Here is a 19430-nt window from a genome sequence, read left to right on the forward strand (position 1 = left end):
TAATTACATTTGGCTTTCCCAGAACTCTCAGTTGATGAAGAACTATCAGAAGTTGAATCACATGCTTCTCATACAGCATCCCTAGCCACTATCTGGTGAGGAGGTTCCCATTACAGATATCACAAAAATCAGGAGGAGGTGAACTCTTATTTCAACCAAATGAGAATAGTAATTTTGGAATAGGTATTCCTCTGTAGGGACCTGATGACTCCACTCTGGGTGACCAAAGATTTGTTCAGCTGCCATCCTTATGGTATTTGGAAAATAATTCAATCAGCTCTGTTTGAAGCTTTCCTCTCCCTGAAACCATTCCTTGTATCTCACCAGGAATAAGGCTTATTCAACAATCTTTCATGCAATTGCTTATTTTTTTGAGTCTGATGGCCCAGAAGTCTATTTTCAGTATGTTCTACAGTCCTTTCTATGTATGGTGTTTTTTTTTTTTTAAGAAGTGACCTCAGGTGCCCCTTATTCAACATCTAGCTAACCAATTAGGAAATGAAGAGCCAAAGGGTTGCTAAGACTTTCCAGGATCCATCCTCCAATCACAGCCAAATCAGACCAACTCTGCCAAAATCACATTCATGCCTCAAGGAAAACAGATATTTCTCACAGCAGCAGAACTAGACCTAGAGGTCTGAATATGAGCTTCTGTCCATTGTTTATTACTAAATGAAGGTCATCTGGCAAAAACAATCATGAATGATTACATTCAAGTCACCAAGAGCTGATTCCACTTTCAGCTCACCTTTAACTATTATACTCTTTTGAAAACTCTTCTCAAGCAAAAAGTTTTTCTTTCATGGATTGTTTTTAAAATATTTCTGTTGAAGAAACATTTCTTAGCATTTTAAAGAATGCACACATTATTTTTCTATTCTGAGAGAATGTGAAATGTAACTTTCTAAGAAATTTATTTTCTTTGGTATCATTGGTCAAAATTTACTTATTTAGCATCTTTGGTCAATATTTACTTTTAGGTTGGTAAACCTATCCCTTTATCTCAACAGTGGTTGACCTCCACTTATCAACAACATAGTTGCTTTATAGTGGATTTTTTTTCTTTTTTACTGACATTGACACATCCAGGCTGATTTTCTTCCTTGCTGGCACATCACTGGTGATCCCAGCACAACAAAGCAAATTTATGTCATCATGAAAAAAACAGGTTTTGCAACGCTCCGAGATAAATTTACAAACAAAATGCTTTAAATAGAACTGGGGTACTTGTCCACAAGGAAAAAAAAGAGCAGGAAACACTCAAAGCAAATCTGTCATATTTACTCCTTAAAAGAGCTACTACTTATTTAGTTAAAAAAAAAAACCCAACCAAACAATAAAAATAATAACAACCCCTTTCGTATTCCAACAACTTAACTTAGGAATGCTGGAACAACTAAAACCCACGAAGTTGCTCTATGATTGTAAGAGAATCATTAAATTCTATGTAACTTTAATCCTTATTTTGGATGGAAGACAATACCAGCTCTACTAGTGGTGCTGCAGACTTAATCAGTGGGTTAATCTTTTTAGCATTCTGAAACATTATCACAAACCAAATGTAAACGGGATAACTGTTAATACTAAGTTCATCAATATTTTAATGCATTCTCCATCACAATTTTCTTCTAATAATATCATTTCAAAAACCATAAAGATGTGAAAAATAGAGAAGTGATATAGGGAATAATAGAATTTATAAAAAATATAAATAAAGTAAATAATTATAAAATTATACTAAATTCTGATTCAGTGATTTTTTTTTTCTTTCTCCTCAATTCTTTTAATTCATATCTACCAATATTTTATGTTCTGCCATGGACTTTGGTATAACTTTGAGGTAATTTTACTGATTTCTGAAGCATTTTTTCACACCCCTGCAACTGAAAGCCTAGAAGTCTCACTTGCTTTATGGTCAAGAGAAATGAGTTATTAAACAATACTCACAATCACAGGTAACTTGTTTTAGAACAGCAGTACTTAGAAGAGCAATACTCTGATTTACTGTTGTTCTGATTTCTTCTTTTTCAATGGGTTACCACATCATTTTGTAAACATAATTTGTCACCAACACCAGCCAGAGTTCTCTGTAGCTACTTTTTGCCTTTCTTTCAGATCTGTTATTCCTGCTGAGAGAATCTACTAAAGAAGAATTTTTCATACTGACACCAACTGTAGTCTTGCTGTGAATAACCACATTCCCATAAAAATCATTCCATTTATTGCAAAGCTGTTGGCAGACCATAGGAATAATAGTCAACTCAGGAAACCTTTTATCCTGAAATCACACAGCTTTAACCCTTTGCACAACCACATGTAGTTCATACATAAAAGCTATATTATCACACTGCTATTTAATTTCATTGTAAAAGCTTTTCTGTTGTTAGCAAAGTTTTAAAATTATCTTTTCACAGTACTTCATTTAAGTAAAATTTAAGTAATATTTTTTAAAAATACTGAATTTGAATTAATCAAGCAGTATTCAGGGTTTTTTCTCAGTATACACTGTTGTATTAAAAGTTAGATACTCTTTCCCAGTACATGAAATATTACATACCATTTGAGTGTGGTTTTGATTATAAAGTAAAAATTTGCATCCATACAAAACTTTTTTGTTTTTTTTTACCCTCCTATGGTAAGGAGAGATTTAAGAATTTGTAATATAATTAAAAAATTAGAACTAAAACGTGTTTGCTTTATGATTTTTTTGTGGAAGATACTTCTGCTAGTCATTATATTTGCTGTGTTAAATACCAAACTAATGGAGATTAGATTCAGGAAAGAGATGTTAGTTCTGTTAGTTAATCCTCTCGACAGTTTGGGAGTCAGAGGTTGCATTCAAATTTCTGTCTGAATTTATTAAACTGACAGAACAAAAAAAAAAAAGGTGGTGTATGTTTTCACTGTCTATTTTATTCTGCTTGTAAATCCTTGTGTGTAGGTAATCACGGCTTGATTTATGCTTTATTCATTTGACCAAGGCAATAATGGGAGTTTTGGACTTGTGAACACACCTTCAAGAAGAAGATATACATTTTGTTCCAATAAATGAATTTAAATATGTGTATTTTTAAAGTTTTCTAAAGCCAAAGAAAATTCCTAGAAACTGTCTTTCTCATCTTCTAACTGCTGCTACAACTTTCTCTCCCCCTTGCCCAACAGTGCTAGGGAAGGAGTGATTCCCCTGTGTATCCATACTTTACATTCACACTGTGAATTATACAAATGTGCAGAAGAAAAAGAGATCTTTTAACTGATTGAAGGGATTTTCTACTGTTCAGAAAGCATCATTTGCTTAGATAAGGCTGATCTTTCTCGTGCCAGCATTTCAGCTGAGCCAGTACTCTGCAATCTGCTCCTGCTGTCAGTGAACACGCTTGAATTCTCATCCCCTGACTGCACAGTGCCACAGGTAACCTTCACATAATACCTGGACTGCCTTGTTCTGACTGGACGAGGATCTTGGAAAACCCAAAAAAATAAAATAAATGCTCCATTCCTTCAATACTTCATTGTTTCTTTTGTTAAACTTTTTGTCTACATTTTTTAAGTCCTCATTAATGCCTCATGCTTTAACAGCACACTTTAAGGTAGCTTTAGTCTACTATAGGATCACCCAGCCTCTTGAACATATCTGAAGAAAAATTTTATAAATGCAATTAAAAACAGTCAAATCTTACTTTAAGCCACAGAAAAATAGAAGTGATACTGCAATGAGTAAAGGAAATAATGCTCGCCCCCTTTCTTTACAGTTTCATTAGACCATTGAACTGGATGAAATTCAGATAGAGGCCTTATTGTAACCACACTGAAACAGTAGAAATCTCCTGAGACTGTGAAACTCAAACATTTTGGGAACCAACTTCAAGCACTCTTTTCGTGCTTTTAAAAGAAAATGAAAGAAAGAAACTTCTAATTTTTTTCCCTGTGGAAACATTTTAATATAATTGCAACCAAAAAAAAAAAAAACCACCAAACCAAACAAACAAAAAAACCCCTAAAACCCCAGCACAGATATGTTTAAAATTCATATGTATGCATATTTTCATAACATTTAAACGTCAGTTATAGCACTCACACATAACCACACCAGTACAAACGGCTTTCATGATATTAAACAACTTGTAAACAGCTTTGTAAATCCATGCCAAATTTAAACCTCGGCTGACAAGAATGATAAAAACCACCTACCATGGATATTGCTAAGATGCTTAAGCTGTGATTTCAAATCTCTGTACTTATGTGAGGATTGGATAATGTACCCTCACTCTGCAAAATAGCATGTCAGGATGACACTTAGTTTCACCAAGCTTTCCTAAAATAATTACATTACATAATTTTCAGAGACTAATCCACTCAAAAAATCAACCTGAGTAATTCAAATATGAGATTTTAAAATGATTCCTACATCACTCAGTAAATATTTTTTCTAAAGGTTGACTATTACACTCTCTTCAGTTTGCCTTCTGGGTTTTTGTATTGGAAGAGTCCAGTGAGGAAAAAAAAAAACTTTCCACGAAGTAGTGGAATCACCACAAAAGAACTGCATTACGTGAATAGAAAGGGCAGGCTGGGAAAGATATTTGAGTGTAAATTAATGTTGATCTTAGTTGGAATAACTTGCACTCTTTAGCACTCGCAGCTGCACCAGGGACTTGACTGGCTATATAAGATTTTACACATCTGTCAGCTTAATCAGCAAAACACCAAATCTACTGTTCAGGAATGTTATTTTAATTTATTAAACTTTTTAGATTGTAAACTAATAATGGAATACTTAGTGTTATGAACAAGTCTTGACATCTATAATAGTACATAGGATTTTGTTCAGTATTATCAAATTCATAATATTTAAATAAAATGTTTAATAAAAAGTTGTTCACATCAGTTCCATGAAATATTAAAAGCCAAAGTGAAGCCTCTCTACATAAGAATAAAAGGAAAACATTACCATAATTAGTACATTAACTGCTTTTACCATTAGCATCAACTGTTTATTTATTTATTTGACATTACTGCTCTATTGTTTCAGATAATTTAATTAATAAAATGAACTTATTCAAATCTGAAATTACAATTCTGGCACTAAGAGGCCTCCAGGATGAATCACATTATTACCTAGTATTGGATCTAATATGATGAACCATCAAGCAGTGAATCATATCTGTGCTTAGGGAACTATTTGCATTGTAGAAAAGCTCCATGGCACACAACAGCAATTTTGTAACCACTCAAAAATAAAAATTCATTAAGGACGCTTTTATGTGTCAGCAATATAACGTAAGACAGTGTTTGGAATCTGCTAATGGTTGCGAAGTTCTCAGTCTGTTACATTTCTTGCAGTCAGTTTTGCATCTCTTATTTTCCATTTAAAACAGCTCTATTGTTTCATTACTGGCTGTAAGAGAATTTTCAAAGCGCTGTCTCATGTCCTTCGTTACGTAGCAATCTGCACGTGGCCATTCAGAGCCTGCCTCTGCAGCCCAGCCCTGAGCTTTCTGCTGCAATTGAAGCTGACATATGTGGGGTGGATCTGGGATTCCAGTAACAGACCCTGCCTATACTCAGCTTTGATACAGGTATTGCAATGGCTTCCAGCTGCCTTACCACTGTCCTTCAATACACTATCTCCTGAACTAGCTGATCCTAAATCTGATATTGCAGACCCTGCAGAACCTAGCTGCAACAGGGAGGTACAACTGCTACCTGAAAAGCATGCTAGCATTTGGTATTTTACTTCCTGGGAAAGGGACAAGAATGTTCTGTCACTGGAAGGAACACTTTTGAATATATAATTTAGGAAAATACATAGACAAAACATGTTTTGATATTTGGATAGAAATTACTTTTAGTACACCATCTTGGAGATGGGTCTCATACCACTAAAAGTTAGCGTGCTGCCTACCACAAACCTTTTGGCACTAGCATGCATTCCACTGACAAGTGGGATGCCATCCAGAGGGACACTGACAGGCTTGAGGTGTGGGCTAATATGAACTTCGTGAAATGCAATAAAGTGCAAGGTATTGCAGCTGGACTGGGACAATCACCCATATGTACAGGCTGGGTGGTGAACTGAGAGAGAGTAGCCCTGTTAAGAAAGACTTATGGATTCCAGTGGATAAAAACCCCTGGATGTAACCTGCACTCCAGAAAGCCAATAGTACACAGGGTTACACCAAAAGAGGTGTGTAACTGAAGAGCAATTGAGGGAGGTGATTTTCCCCTTTCCCCTTCTCTGCCCTGCTGAGATCCCACATGGAGAACTGTTTCCAGCTCAGGGGGCCTCAGCAAAGGAAAGAGAGGCAGGTGGTGAAAGCAGGCTGAGAGAGCTGGGGTTGTTTAGCATGGAGAAGAGAAGGCTCTGGGATGACCTAATTGTGGCTTTTCAATATATAAAGTGGATTTAGAAGAAAGATGGGGACAGACTTTTTACCACAGGACAAGCAATAAGGGATAGGAAAGAGGACAGATTTGGATAGGTACATGGAAGAAATTCCTTACTGCGAGAGTGGTGAGGCACTTGAACAAGTTGCTCAGAGAAACTGTGGATGTGGATCCCTGCAAGTTGGATGGGGGTTTGAGCAACCTGGTGTAATAGAAGATGACCATGGCAGTGGGGTTGGACTAGATTATTGTTAAAGGCTCCTTCCAAACCAAACCATTCTGTGATTCCATGAAATGCTCTATATTGTACTGGGCAATTTGCATGTCCAGGTATTTCTTCACAAAGCATGCCTGCCTAGTCTTTAGCTGATTTATACTACAGGAATATATAGGTATCCCAAACAGAAGCCCTGGTACCAGCTGACTACATGGAGTTCTTACGAGCTACAAGCTCCCAAGCACAGACACCTGAAACACTGCCATGACTAGTGTGACTGATGCCCTTCTGCTCTAAATGTGGGGGTGGTTTTTAACCTGTGTCTTTAAAAATCAGACTTTACCTAAAATGCATGAATAGCTCAAACTGGAACAAATACAACTTACAAAAATCATTAAAAAAAAAAAAAACAAAACAAAACAAAGAAACAAAAACAAAACAAAATTTCCCCCAACAATAGAAAAATTAAATACAACAGAAAACTGGAAAGCTTTCTTGGCTATTTGTAATTTTTTGGTATTTTTTTTCTTTCCCTTGTTTGGATACACATATTTCCTATTGTGTCAGTAGAGAGAAAAGTTGTGCCAGCATGTTCCTGAGGACTAATAAGTTAAAGAGACCAAGCTGAAGCTTTGTTAGAAAGACAGCTACAATTGTACACAATAACAACTGCTATGATCACCAGACTCAACTGCAGCTTTTCTCTCTTGAGTACTTTATGACAGAATGATGATCCTTGTATCTGTAAATATCATCCTTATCATCACCATGATGAGAAGACTAAGGTACAGTGATCAGGAATTACAAAGTATCGGCAACCACAAACACAGACCTCATGTCATGTCACCTACATAGATATGTATGTCAAATATGCACCAGACAAGTGATTAATACCTAATGCCAGCAAAAGCTCACCCTACCAATGTTCAGGGCTTGGAGTACAGCTTTAGACATAAAATGACCTTGATCTGATTTTTATTGTGTGGAGAAGTTGAGAAAGCTTTTCTCTCTGGTAATGTTGTTTCACAATCCTCCTTCTGCACTTCCTTGGTCTGACTGCAGCTCCCCCAGATCCTATCACTGACTGTGGATCTCTATAAATCTAGGCAATGTCATAGCTGTCATGGCTGTCCAAAGCTGGCTCCATGACATTGCTACAAGGTGTGGATGAATAAATGATGGACTTCTACACTGCTAACAGTGGCCAACCTGCTCTCCCAGCTTGCTTTGGAGCTTGCTCAAAGTCTGCACTTAAGAGCTGGCTTGCATCCAAGCACTTCATTTGTTAGATTATTTGAATCTAGGACCAGATGTGCTAAAATGCTTTCAGAAAGAAGAGCATTTTATCCTACAGTGGTCATGGTTCTTTGAGATGTGCAATAATCTGCATATGGTAAGCCTACTGAATGCAGTAATGAATTCAATAATGTGTATTATCATAATGCCCAGGATCCCAAATCATCCTTTGGAGTGCTACTGTGCTAAAAGTTACCAGTCAGAGTCTGTGGCATATTAAAGTATCCAGGTCTGAGGGGAAATGATTTCCCTTTCTCCTTCAGATTAAAGAAACAGAACATATGGCTGTATTGCTTCAAAGGCATCCTACAGGGCCCTGCGTGGTACACTGGGGACATAGCAGTGTGCACGGTCACTGAAGGACCTGTGAGGAAAGTCACTTAGTCTCCTGTGGTGTTACTGATACCTACAAAGGAGAAATTCTCAGGCTGATGAAAAGAGGATATATGTTCCTGTCATGAAAAAAGGTCTCCTTGAGTGCCAGAACTGATTTATAGGGTACATTTGCTTCCAGCAGCAGGGAGGCAGCCAGGTTTCACCTGTAAGAATTGAAGGCAAAGGCCAAAAAGGAACTAATGTTCAAGGAGTTCTGCTCCATGATCAGGCTTTATGTTTATGGATGCTGTCCTGAGTATTAGGTGTTCCCTTACTTATCCCTGAGCTCTGATGATGATCTTTCTGCTCTTGGAAATCCCTGTAGTGCCTGATGCTAGTACAGAGTGCATCCCCATCTGCTTTAGTGACATGGGAGTCTGCCTTGCAATGTGGGCAATAAGTGGGCCTTAGTGGTCCTTTATGTTCCTTTAGGGAACAGAAGGGCTCAGCATACTGCTGGATGTCAGACATCTCCATCACATTTCAAGTAAAAAAGCTGTCCTACACACAGTCTTGAGCTTGAAAAGGAATAGGAGGGAGAGGTAGAGTTGATAAATACAGTCTAATGACTGGGGCCCACAAACAAGAGCAAAACTTCCACACAGTCAATTATACAAGAAACAATCCACAAAAAGCAGTTTTTATTTTAAAAAAATCTTATAGTTAATTTCTCCCTATCAACTTCTAGATCTGAGTAAATTCAAGCTAGCAGTTACAGACTTACAGGTGTCCTGGAAGGATTTATTGCCCTGTGGGTGGAGGAAGGAGGTTTACAAAGCAAATGCAGAGCATGAGAGTGCAAGGACATAAATTCTGTTTATTCTCTGCTTTAAACTGTGAGAATATGCATCTGTGGAAGACAGCATCTCAATGCTTCATTAAAGCTGGAAATGTTCCCATATGTGTAAAATGCAGGATTTGTAAAATGTCTCTGTATTAATCTAACTTTATTTAATGGAGTGAAGTGGCAGAGAAATGGGCTGTTCTTGTTCTGCTCCTTGGTGCCTGAGGACTGGCTGACCTTGATGGTGGCAGGTGGGCAGGACAGAGAAGTGAAGGTGCTGCCTGGTAGCCAGGCTGGGATGGGAGCACCTCAGCCACTGCTTGTCCTGGGCTGACAGTCCAGCCAGCTGTGGTTAATGACAGAGTTGCATCTTATGGAAATCATCTGCAACTCCAACACAGGCAGCTTTCCAGAGGGGTCCTTGCACAGTAATATGATAATGTGGTGTCTTAAAGGTTCATGGAAGTGAAGTAACACCCCATTCTTGATGTCATAACAGTTATGCAGCTCTTGACATAAAGAAGAGATTGTGCTCTGAATTTTTTATCACAAACATATTAGATGTGGAACACCAAGTAGATTTTAAGTAACAATCTCAGAAGAAATTAATCAAGGTCATGATCCTTAATTTTTAGAATATAATTGATTATTCTAATTTTTTCCCAAAGAACCAAAGTTACTGCTTGACAGTAGTACCTTATGTTATTCCCTGATCTTTTATCACTAAGAGAAATATATCAACTAATGTAGCCTGAAAACTCATACCACACTGCCATTCACTATAAATGACTCCCACACACATATCATCACTTGCATAGACTCCACAAACAGAAGTGAATTGTGAACCCATGGGTGTGCATTATATATCCTTCACAAATGGCAGGAAAATTAATACTAATCATGACTATGCATCTATATATTTGTCAAAATATATAGATATATTGAAAAAATATGTGAAAATTTTATTTTTTATAGTATCATTAGAATCTTATTTTGAACCTTCCCATGAAAGCCTACACCAAAAAATGTGAAATGAACAAAAAGAAATAAAAATCCTAAAAGAAAAAAAAAAAACATGTAATAAAACTACAAATTGATTTGCTTTTAATTACTTCAATAGAATTCAACACAAACCAAAAGAAAAAAAAAGTATTCTGAGTGTTAGGTAAGATTAGACAAGAAATGACTTAATAATGACATATTCAGCTTCAGTACATACCTCTAAAGGAGTAGATCTAATGAGATGGTGTCATTTTAGAACAAAGTTTGCAAAGCACTGAACTAACTTTTTCAAATACGATGTTCCTAATAATTCACTGCCACCAATACCTAGTTATACCTTTAACATACCTAGTTATAATATGCACCTGATATGCCAAAAAATGAATAAACTTTTAAAAGTATCAGTATAAAGATATACAATCTTTAAAGATGAAGATATAATCATAAAATGGTTTTGGTTGGAAGGGACCTTAGAGATCATCCAGTTCCAAGCCCCCTGCCATGGGCAGAGACACCTTCCACTAGACCAGGTTGCTCAAAGCTGCATCCAACCTGGCCTTGCACCCTTCCAGGCATGGGGCATCCACAACTTCCCTGGGCAACCTGTTCCAGTTGTCTCACCAACCACACACTAAAGAATTTCTACCTAACACCTAATCCAAACCTACCCTCTTTTTAAAGCCATCAACCCTTGTCCTGTCACTACATGACACCTTGTAAAAAGTCCCTCTCCTGCTCTTCCCTCTATGGAAGGTCACAATAAGGTTTTCCTGGAGCCTTCTCTTCTCCAGGTTGAACAACTCCAACTCTCTCAGCCTTTCCTCATACGAGAGGTGCTTCAATCCTCTCATCACCTTAGTGGCCTCCTCTGGACTCACTCTACACCCTCCTTTAGTTGGGGCCCCAGAGCTGGACACAGTACTCCAGGTGGGATCTCAGGAGAGCAGAGTAGAGGGGAACAATCACCTCCTCAACCTGCTGGTCATGCTTTTCATGTGGCCCAGGACACAACTGGCTTTCTGGGCTGCAAATGCACATTGCCAGGTCATGTTTAGCTTGTCAATGAACACCTCCAAGTCCTTCCACTCAGGACTGCTCTCAACCCAGTCTCCTCCGGATTTACCCAATCCAGACACAGATTGCTGAAGAAGCCAAAGTCTTTCTTCCAAAGTGCAAGGTTGTGAGCTTCCTGTGCACCCTCCTTGCTGCCCCAAGTACCACCATTTCATGGTCACTGCAGTCAATCCTTGAGCTTCACATTTCCCACCAGTCCTTCCTTGTTGATGAGAACAAGGTCCAGCATAGCACGTCTCCTTGTTGTCTCCTCCATCACTTGCAGAACAAAGTCATCATCAACACATTACAGAACCTCCTGGATTGCTTATGGCCTACTGTGTTGTACCTCCAAGAGATATTTGGGTGTCTGAAGCTCACCATGAGGACCAGGAATTGCTAATGTGAGGCTGTTCTTACCTGTCTATAGAGAGCCTCATCCACTCAGTCTTCCTGGTTAGGTGGTCTGTAGCAGACCCCCATTTAATGTCACCTGTTCCCTGCTCTCCCTTTAATCCTGACTCGTAAGCTCCCAGTCAGCTCCTTATCCATCTCCAGGCAGTGCTCCATGCACTCCAGCATTGATCATCCACTGACACAGAGGGTTGCAGGCCCTCCTTATCTCCCCTGCCTGTCCTTCCTAAACATCTTGCATATTTTCATTCCAACACTCCAATCACAAGAGTCATCCCACTAGTCTCTGTGATGCCAATAAGATCGGAGACCTGCAGGCATGCACATGCCTCTAACTCCTCTTGTTTACTCCCCATGTTGTGTGTGTTTGCGTAGAAGCATTCAAGATGGGTCTCTGGTGAAGCCAACTTACTGGCTGGAGTGGCTGGAATTCCTTTGTGCTGCTCTTCAGGTGCTCTTCTGTTCACCTGTGATCCCACTCCAGACTCTGGACACCTATGGCTGCCACAGGTATCAGACTGGTAGGAGTGGGATGGATTGAGGTTCCTGTCCTCCAGCAACTTTAATTTAAAGCTCTCTTCCTCAAGCCTGTGTCTGAAGATGCTCTTCTCTGACAGATGGAGCCAATCAGCCCCACCAGACCAGAATTCTCAAGCAAGCCCATGCTCTAAAATACCTGAATGTCTCTCTGGGGTACCAGTTCTGCAACCAGATTTGACTGGCCCTTTCAAATGCCTTTTTTATGGCTGGGACGATTGATGAAAAAACTACCTGCACTCCAGAATCCCTTACAGCTGCTCCCAGGGCTTTGTAATCCATCTTGACTGTTTTTGTTTCTTCAGACTGTATGGCTGGTGCCCATGTGAAATAACAGCAGCAGACAGAAGTCAGAGGACTGTACGAGGCTTGGTAGTCTATTGGTGACATCCTGTCTTGGGGTCACAGCCCGAGAGACACACCCCTAATACAAGGCTCTGGCAAATATCACATCTCTCTAGAGTGCACCTGATGCTGGCAAATAAGACTCTCAGAAGTGAGTTACCTACTACTATCACCTCTCTCCTTCTCTTAGTTGCTTTCATTGTTATATGGGGGGAGTTATGGGGTCAGGCTCCTTACTCAGCTCCAGCATCTCTCCTGTGTGATGTGTCTCTCCTTTTCAGTCTGCACAGCAGTGAAGCAGTTCTGCAGGGGCACCTCAAGTTTTGGGGAGGCGTCTTCATCCTGCAGGTCCTTGCTTACATTCTGTAATGTTATTGCTCCTCCTCCCTTGTGTGCCAGTGGGGAAGGTTTTGGCTGTTTGGCCATGTGGGTCTGCTGCAGACTGCACTTGGAAGCAGCTATGCAACTCCACCGAACCAGCTATACAACTCCTCAGCCACCCTGATGCTATGCAGTCTTCCTGCTGCCTCCTGCAGCTCAGCCACCTGCCACAGAACTCCTCCACCTGGCACACCTGCTGTCCTGTCCCTGCCCCAGGAGAAGCCTCTATTCACTTTATGCAGTCTGAGTTCTGCACTTCATCAGTTCCTTCATCATCCCTGTCTGCGTGGAGGCATTGGCCACTGTCAGGACAGATGGTGCAGATCTCCCATCAGACCTGCAGCCTCTGCACTCAGATGAGTGCCCACAATTCTGCCTTGGCAGCCAGGTGGGATGGGTGCCCCTGACCTGTGTAGATGGCTACAAAATGTGCTTGGTTGCTTGGTAGACTTCATGTGTCTGCACTTGGCCAGTGGATGTCCCTCCTCTGAGTCATCACCCTCCCTGCATACCCTGCTGAGCAAACTGCCACCCCATGAAATGGGGTGCCTGCCCTGGCCACGGAGCTCCTGGCCACAGTGCTGCCTACTTTGGGAAGAGGGAATGGCCACCATTACTCCTGGCCTCACACATGCCAGGAGAGTAAGCCACTCTCCTAAGAGCAGCTGGCTCCTGGTGGGTCTCTGTGCTCCCCTGGGGCTTCCCTGGCTGAGGAACTCCCCTGGCTGCCACATTCCCCTGCTCTGCTGCAGAATACACCTGCACCAGAGCTGATCACCTCAGTGGATGTCATGTTTCAGTCCTATCATCAAGTTGCTCATTTCCCTAAAACACTGGAGCATACCTCCTAAAATACGTAATAGGTATAATTGCTCCATATACATCTTTAAAATATTATACCTTATTATCCCTATCACAACATAGTCAGCATGCAAAATCAAACATTATTTTCAGATGAGATAACTGTGGTTCTCTTGAGGGTACTACATCAATGTAGTTATGCTCTCTTGCACACAATTTAAATTCAACTATAAACAGAGAATATGAGGCATTTAAATAAAAAACTTCAATACTGAAAACCAAAAGCTCTTGTTTGGAAGCCCAATGCAGATTTTGGAATCAAAATTTTTAGAACACTGCGCCATCTTCTACTGTTTAGCCTAGTACATTTCTATAATTTCATTATGAAATTACCACTAATGCATGAAACAACTGTTTATTATGGTACTTAGATCAAATTATACATAAATAAACATTAATATTTTTCTTTTCAGTATGTTTAAAATCTTGTCATAGCCCTTTAACATGCTGTTTAAAGGAATGTTCCTAAAGATCGGAAATTATTTGCTATTACATCACTTTGGAATTAATTGCTCCAAATAAATCTGTGCAAAGTGAAGGAAATAAGCAATTTATTTTATTTTTCAAAGCAATAAAATAAGAACTAGTACGAGGGTGCAAATCTAACTGTAGCTCACCCATCCAGAAACAGAATACTGACTTCAGAGCTAGATAGTGAGATCGGACTGAATTTTTTCAATTAATTTGAAATTTTCAATTACAAATATTACTATTATTATCGTTATTATTATTATTATTACATAAAGAACAACATATATAAAAATAGATTATTCATTTACCTGGCTGTACTCCGTACTAAATTCAACTGATACACATTGGCATTGATTCACTTTACACAGACTAAAAATTGACCGCTGAAGTTTAGAATTTAACCTAACAACATTACTAAATCTCTAGGTTGAGCTTTGAAAAGCCAGTTAGGTCATACATAAATCAAACTGTGCTTCAGAGATCACTGCTGCAACTCTGCCCTTTGCATTCAAAATGTTCAATCAGTCTCCAGCATGTTATAAGCAGAAAAAGTATTTTCACTTGGGTAACAAGAGAGCTATTCTGATTATAGAGTTTTCTGGAATGTGTTGGATGAAAGAAGATTTTTTTTTTATTTAAAAACATTAAGTTGTGGTATCTGGAAAAAATGTGCATCATAGGCCAAAGTTATGACAGATGATTGCCTGCCTTTAAAAGCTGCCTCTCTATGTGCCAAGAAGGGTTCCCTCTGAGCCTGGGTGAGACAGAGGGCATCAGCTTTCACGTTCCCACTTTGAATTAAGCTCAGGCTCAAAGACACATCTACTCTGTGGGTTAGATATATTCCAAATCCAGCTTTGCTGTTCTTCATACTACTGCTGGGCAAGGATACCCAACCTCTACAGCTCACTGGCAATGGCGCCTACAAATGTTTTCAATCCCAACAGCCCAGATACTTGTGCTGATGAACTGGAAAGCTTTGACCTGAGCTACATCTTTCAGATTCAGTTCTTCATCAGTGAGAATAGATGCTTTAAGCCTGAGGCATATCCAAACCAAATTGTCCAGAGTTTTCCTGAAAGCCTGTCAAGCTGTGAGCAGCCTGAACTTCCAAACCACCAAGCAAGGAACTTTTGAGTTCCTGAGATGGAAGTGAGGAATCTGCCCTGAGGTCACAGCCCTTGGGAAACTGGCAGGCCCTGCTAGCTAAATGGTGATGCTCACAAGAATGACAAACTGTGGCTCCAGGAGAACATGCTCCTTCAAGAACACCACGTTTCTGTGACATGTTCAAAAACTGTGTCATTGCTGGTGAACTGAAAGTCTCAGTCTGTGATGAGGCCTAGTCCTTACATGCTGCTTCCCACAAAGTACAGGCTCTCTTACGCGCTTTCACTGCGTACTCTGAAGGTTTGTCTGTGCACACCGAACACGCGCTTCACTCCTTGGACAAGGCATGATCCCTCAGACTGCAGCTCATGCTCCCCAGACATAAGCATTAGGGCTTGTGTACAAGGACATGCACACAACTGCTCACTCCTTCCTCCTATGTATGAGGAAGGCAGACCAGGGTATAGACACAAACTATTACACTTCAGTTTGGACATACAACATAAACTGGCTTGTTATGGTGGAAATACAAAGAATCAGGCTTATCAGTGAGCTCCTCTGCCTTCATGAACCACTGTGCTGTATTGTTACGGCTGCAACATGTCTATTAGCAGAAGATAATCTACGACCCCTAAGATGTGATTGATTAACTTCCATTAAAGTCAGTGAGGTTGACAATTGTGTATGAAGTAGCCACATATCTGGCTCTGCATTGCAAATGAAAACACACTGAACTTTATTAAATATACTTAAATACAGAGAGAGCAGTACTTTTTCATTCTGCTCGGATTAAAATGAAATATAACCAGAAATCAGAAACAGAGTTGGAAAATAACTAGCATTGTTATATTTTTAGACAAATATGAAAAATAAGTCTTATACATGCAACTCATTGACGGAGCTTTTTATATGCAAAACAATTATATCTTTAAATACAGCTACCTGAATGGAAGAAGATGCTACTTTAAAATTTAAAGAAACCAGCTATTTTACTGTAAGTATAAAAAATAAATAAGGAATAGAAGAAAAAAAAAGCACGTTCAATAATTTCATTACGTCCTAAGATGCCAAATCATCTGTGAGTGGTTTCTTTTTAGATGAAAAGAAATCAAAATATAGGACAGATGTTGGACAAACCACATTTGAGGTCTATCACACACTGGCATTTTTCAAATTATTTTGGCTCATCTATTGAATAAGGTGTATTTTGCTTGATTTTGAAAAGGGAAACATCAGGAAATATTTAAAGGCCAATTGCTGCCAATTAACTTTGATCAGCAAAAGTTGCATTTGAATCTTTTAGATTCTTTTGCTGTCTGGAATAACACACTATTCTAAAATCTAGCAAAACAACAACTTGATGATTAATGTGTGTTGGCAGCCCCACCACAAGCTTGCTTAACAGCTGGATTTTAAATAAACAGCTGTCTTCACTATGATGGGAAAGAAATCTGACTGTTTTCATGTTTTTGCATTATTAAAATGTGATCAGAAATTGCTTTTTTCCCTTTTAAGATGAAACAGCCAGGCATTACAGTGACAGTCTCTTTCAGCAGTTTGGAGAGCTTTGGAACAATCTCCCAAGCGTTGCCAAACCATAGGCTGTGTAGGCTAAAAAAGCCCTTGGCAAGGCACCCGCAGCCCCTCGCTGCAGGCAGAGGCACCCTGGCACAGAACAGCCCCTGCCTGCTGCGGGCACAGCAGCCCCAGGAACAGCCCACAGACAGCCCATACAACATTTATGATGTCCCTTGGGGCTAAGGTAACACTCGCCCACCGTGGGATGTAAGCAAGAAACCTGTACCCAGCCATCAACTGTTTAGAGAAGCTGGAGTTTAATATTTAATGGCCTGTGCAGACTATTGAATTCTGTTTGTTTATAGGTTCCTTTGGTGTATCCACTTCTGAAACTTGTCTACTGTCATCGTAAGTGCTAAAACCTGTGAGGACAAAACTCTACCATTTAAACTGTAGTAACCTTTGAAGGCCAGTGTAGATATTATTATATATCCTAATGACTAAATGATATAGCTATTTTCTAAGCATTTTCATATTAAAACTCTGCAAATAATTGTCAAACCATCTAACAACACATAAAACCAGACAAATATTAAATATTAGATCATCTCTGTGTGTTTTAAAATAATGAACACTTACTTCTAAATCGTTAAAGAATAGATGCGTGTCCGCCAAATTGAAAATCATCTCTTCCATTCGGAGTCCAAGGGACACAGAAGTGGGAGGATCCTTAAAAAAGAAATTAAGCAAGTACACCATCAATACTGTGCCTAACATACATACCCAAATACAGACTGGAAGAACAGCTTTTCATAACATACTACTTGTATCAAATGCAACATCTGCTTTGTCAGTTTCAGTTCAGTAACTGTCCCACCCTGTACTACAACACTTCCCAGTAACACTCAAAAATATGACTTTAACTCAACTGACTCCTTGATTTTGCAGTGGGACTTCTGTGGTCACCCTCATGCATCCCTGGCTCTTTGCTCTCTGTGCAGAATGGGCAAATCCATTTTACCTAAACCTTCTCTAGATTCTACAACTGTTCCCAAGTTTTATGATCAAGCAGGGGTATGATAATACTACTGTTACTCAAAATAAACTGATCACAAATGACAGGATTCAGTTCTGGGAATACCTAGCAACTTTAAAGCAAAGAACGATTGATGTTTTATTTGCAAATGGTAATTATATTTAAAACCACTCCTTGATTGTCAAAAAAGTTTTAATTATGTTTCCAGTTTGGCCCACCCATGCAGAGTGAACAAAACTATTGTTTGTTATTAATACATCACACGCTTTAACTTCTCTACAGAAATTACCGTAACAACTTACTCCTTACTGAGCTAATAAACTCAAAAAGCATGTTCAGCATTGTGGTTACCAAATGCATTACAGATGTTTGTCTTGTTTTGATTTTTTTGGTGTTTTATATATTTTCAATCTGAAAAATCGAAAAGAGAGCCTAATACATACATTTGATATAAAGTTTCTCATTTATAATGCCAAGTCTATCCAAGAGCACAGGAGCATGAGTTTGAAAGAACATGTTATATATATTATCCTGTAATAGCCTCTATTAATAATGTTAGTTTGTTAGGAATTATATTTTAAATAGAACTGGAGAAGTGGCAACCCATATTTTACTTAAAATAAGCTAATATTCTAAACTTGATGACAAGTCAAAGTTAAAAAGCAAAAGATGTAGTCCTTAGTTTCTTTTTCCACTTCTCAATCAAATTAATAGGTGCTTCAACATGATCTCTGAACATTCAAGCATTTTTCTGTAACTACTGGTTAAAAAGACAAAATGTGTCAATAGTAAAGAGCTGGAAAAGAATGGTGATTTGGCAGCCTGTTTGCCTTCTGGAAATGCCAAAACCCAAGAACTGCTATCTGGAGAAAGAATTTTTGAAATTTCAAAGCAAAGCTACATTGAGCAGACAAAACATCTATTCTTGAACTCACATTCATTAAGAGTAAGTTTTTAAAATAAAAAAAAAAAGCCCTTATAAATGGGGGAAAAAATTGCAACATGCTATTTTGATGAACTTTGCCCTTAAAAATAAGTCTTTTATTTAAACAGGCACAGCCAAAAAAAAAAAAAAAAAAGGAATATTTGGCTTCTTAGTTCAAATGGAAAGACTTTGAAATATGAACAAAAGTATTCTGTCTCTCTGTTTTAATATTGCTCTATTTCTAGACCTACGCACTCCTCTGCTTTACTTTTGTAGGCATGTGAGGTGGAAAGCAGGTGGTATTTTCTCTCTAGCTAGACCTGAGGCTTCTTCTCCCTTTGACATTTCTGCTTATCTTTGTGCCCAGTTAGTAGCTCATCATCCTACACAGTTCACGGGACTTCTTTTTTTTTAAACAAAGATTTCTGTTGTGCCTGAGCAGTAACAGAAGACACCTCACAGGAGCCTCTGCTCTAGTTATTAAAGGAATTAGATGGGCTAAAGGTCTAAGATGCAAATGAAGATCATTAGCTACATCTTGATTATCAACTACTAATGCAACAAGGTAGAAATAATTCCCTTCCGACTTCCATCCCTAAATAGGAACATCATTTTGAAAAGTAGAATAAACGGGCAACAGAGCATGATACTGGTTATGAACCCATTTGACTAATTTTAAATGGATGGCTGCAAATATATATTTTATATTTCAGCATAC

At 38.9% G+C, this 19430-nt stretch overlaps 1 protein-coding gene across 2 annotated transcripts in view; it reads right to left on the reverse strand.

Annotated features, from left to right (window-relative positions):
* The window catches only part of EYA1 (EYA transcriptional coactivator and phosphatase 1), a 158015-nt gene that overhangs the window by 20828 nt on the left and 117757 nt on the right, over window positions 1-19430 (reverse strand). For both annotated transcript variants that reach the window (XM_053990742.1, XM_053990753.1), the window contains one exon: window positions 17391-17480. In XM_053990742.1, coding sequence (XP_053846717.1) covers window positions 17391-17480 — 90 coding nt within the window. The remainder of the gene's footprint in view (window positions 1-17390; window positions 17481-19430) is intronic.

Source organism: Vidua macroura, chromosome 1 (assembly GCF_024509145.1).
Source record: "Vidua macroura isolate BioBank_ID:100142 chromosome 1, ASM2450914v1, whole genome shotgun sequence".
Lineage (NCBI taxonomy): Eukaryota > Metazoa > Chordata > Aves > Passeriformes > Viduidae > Vidua > Vidua macroura.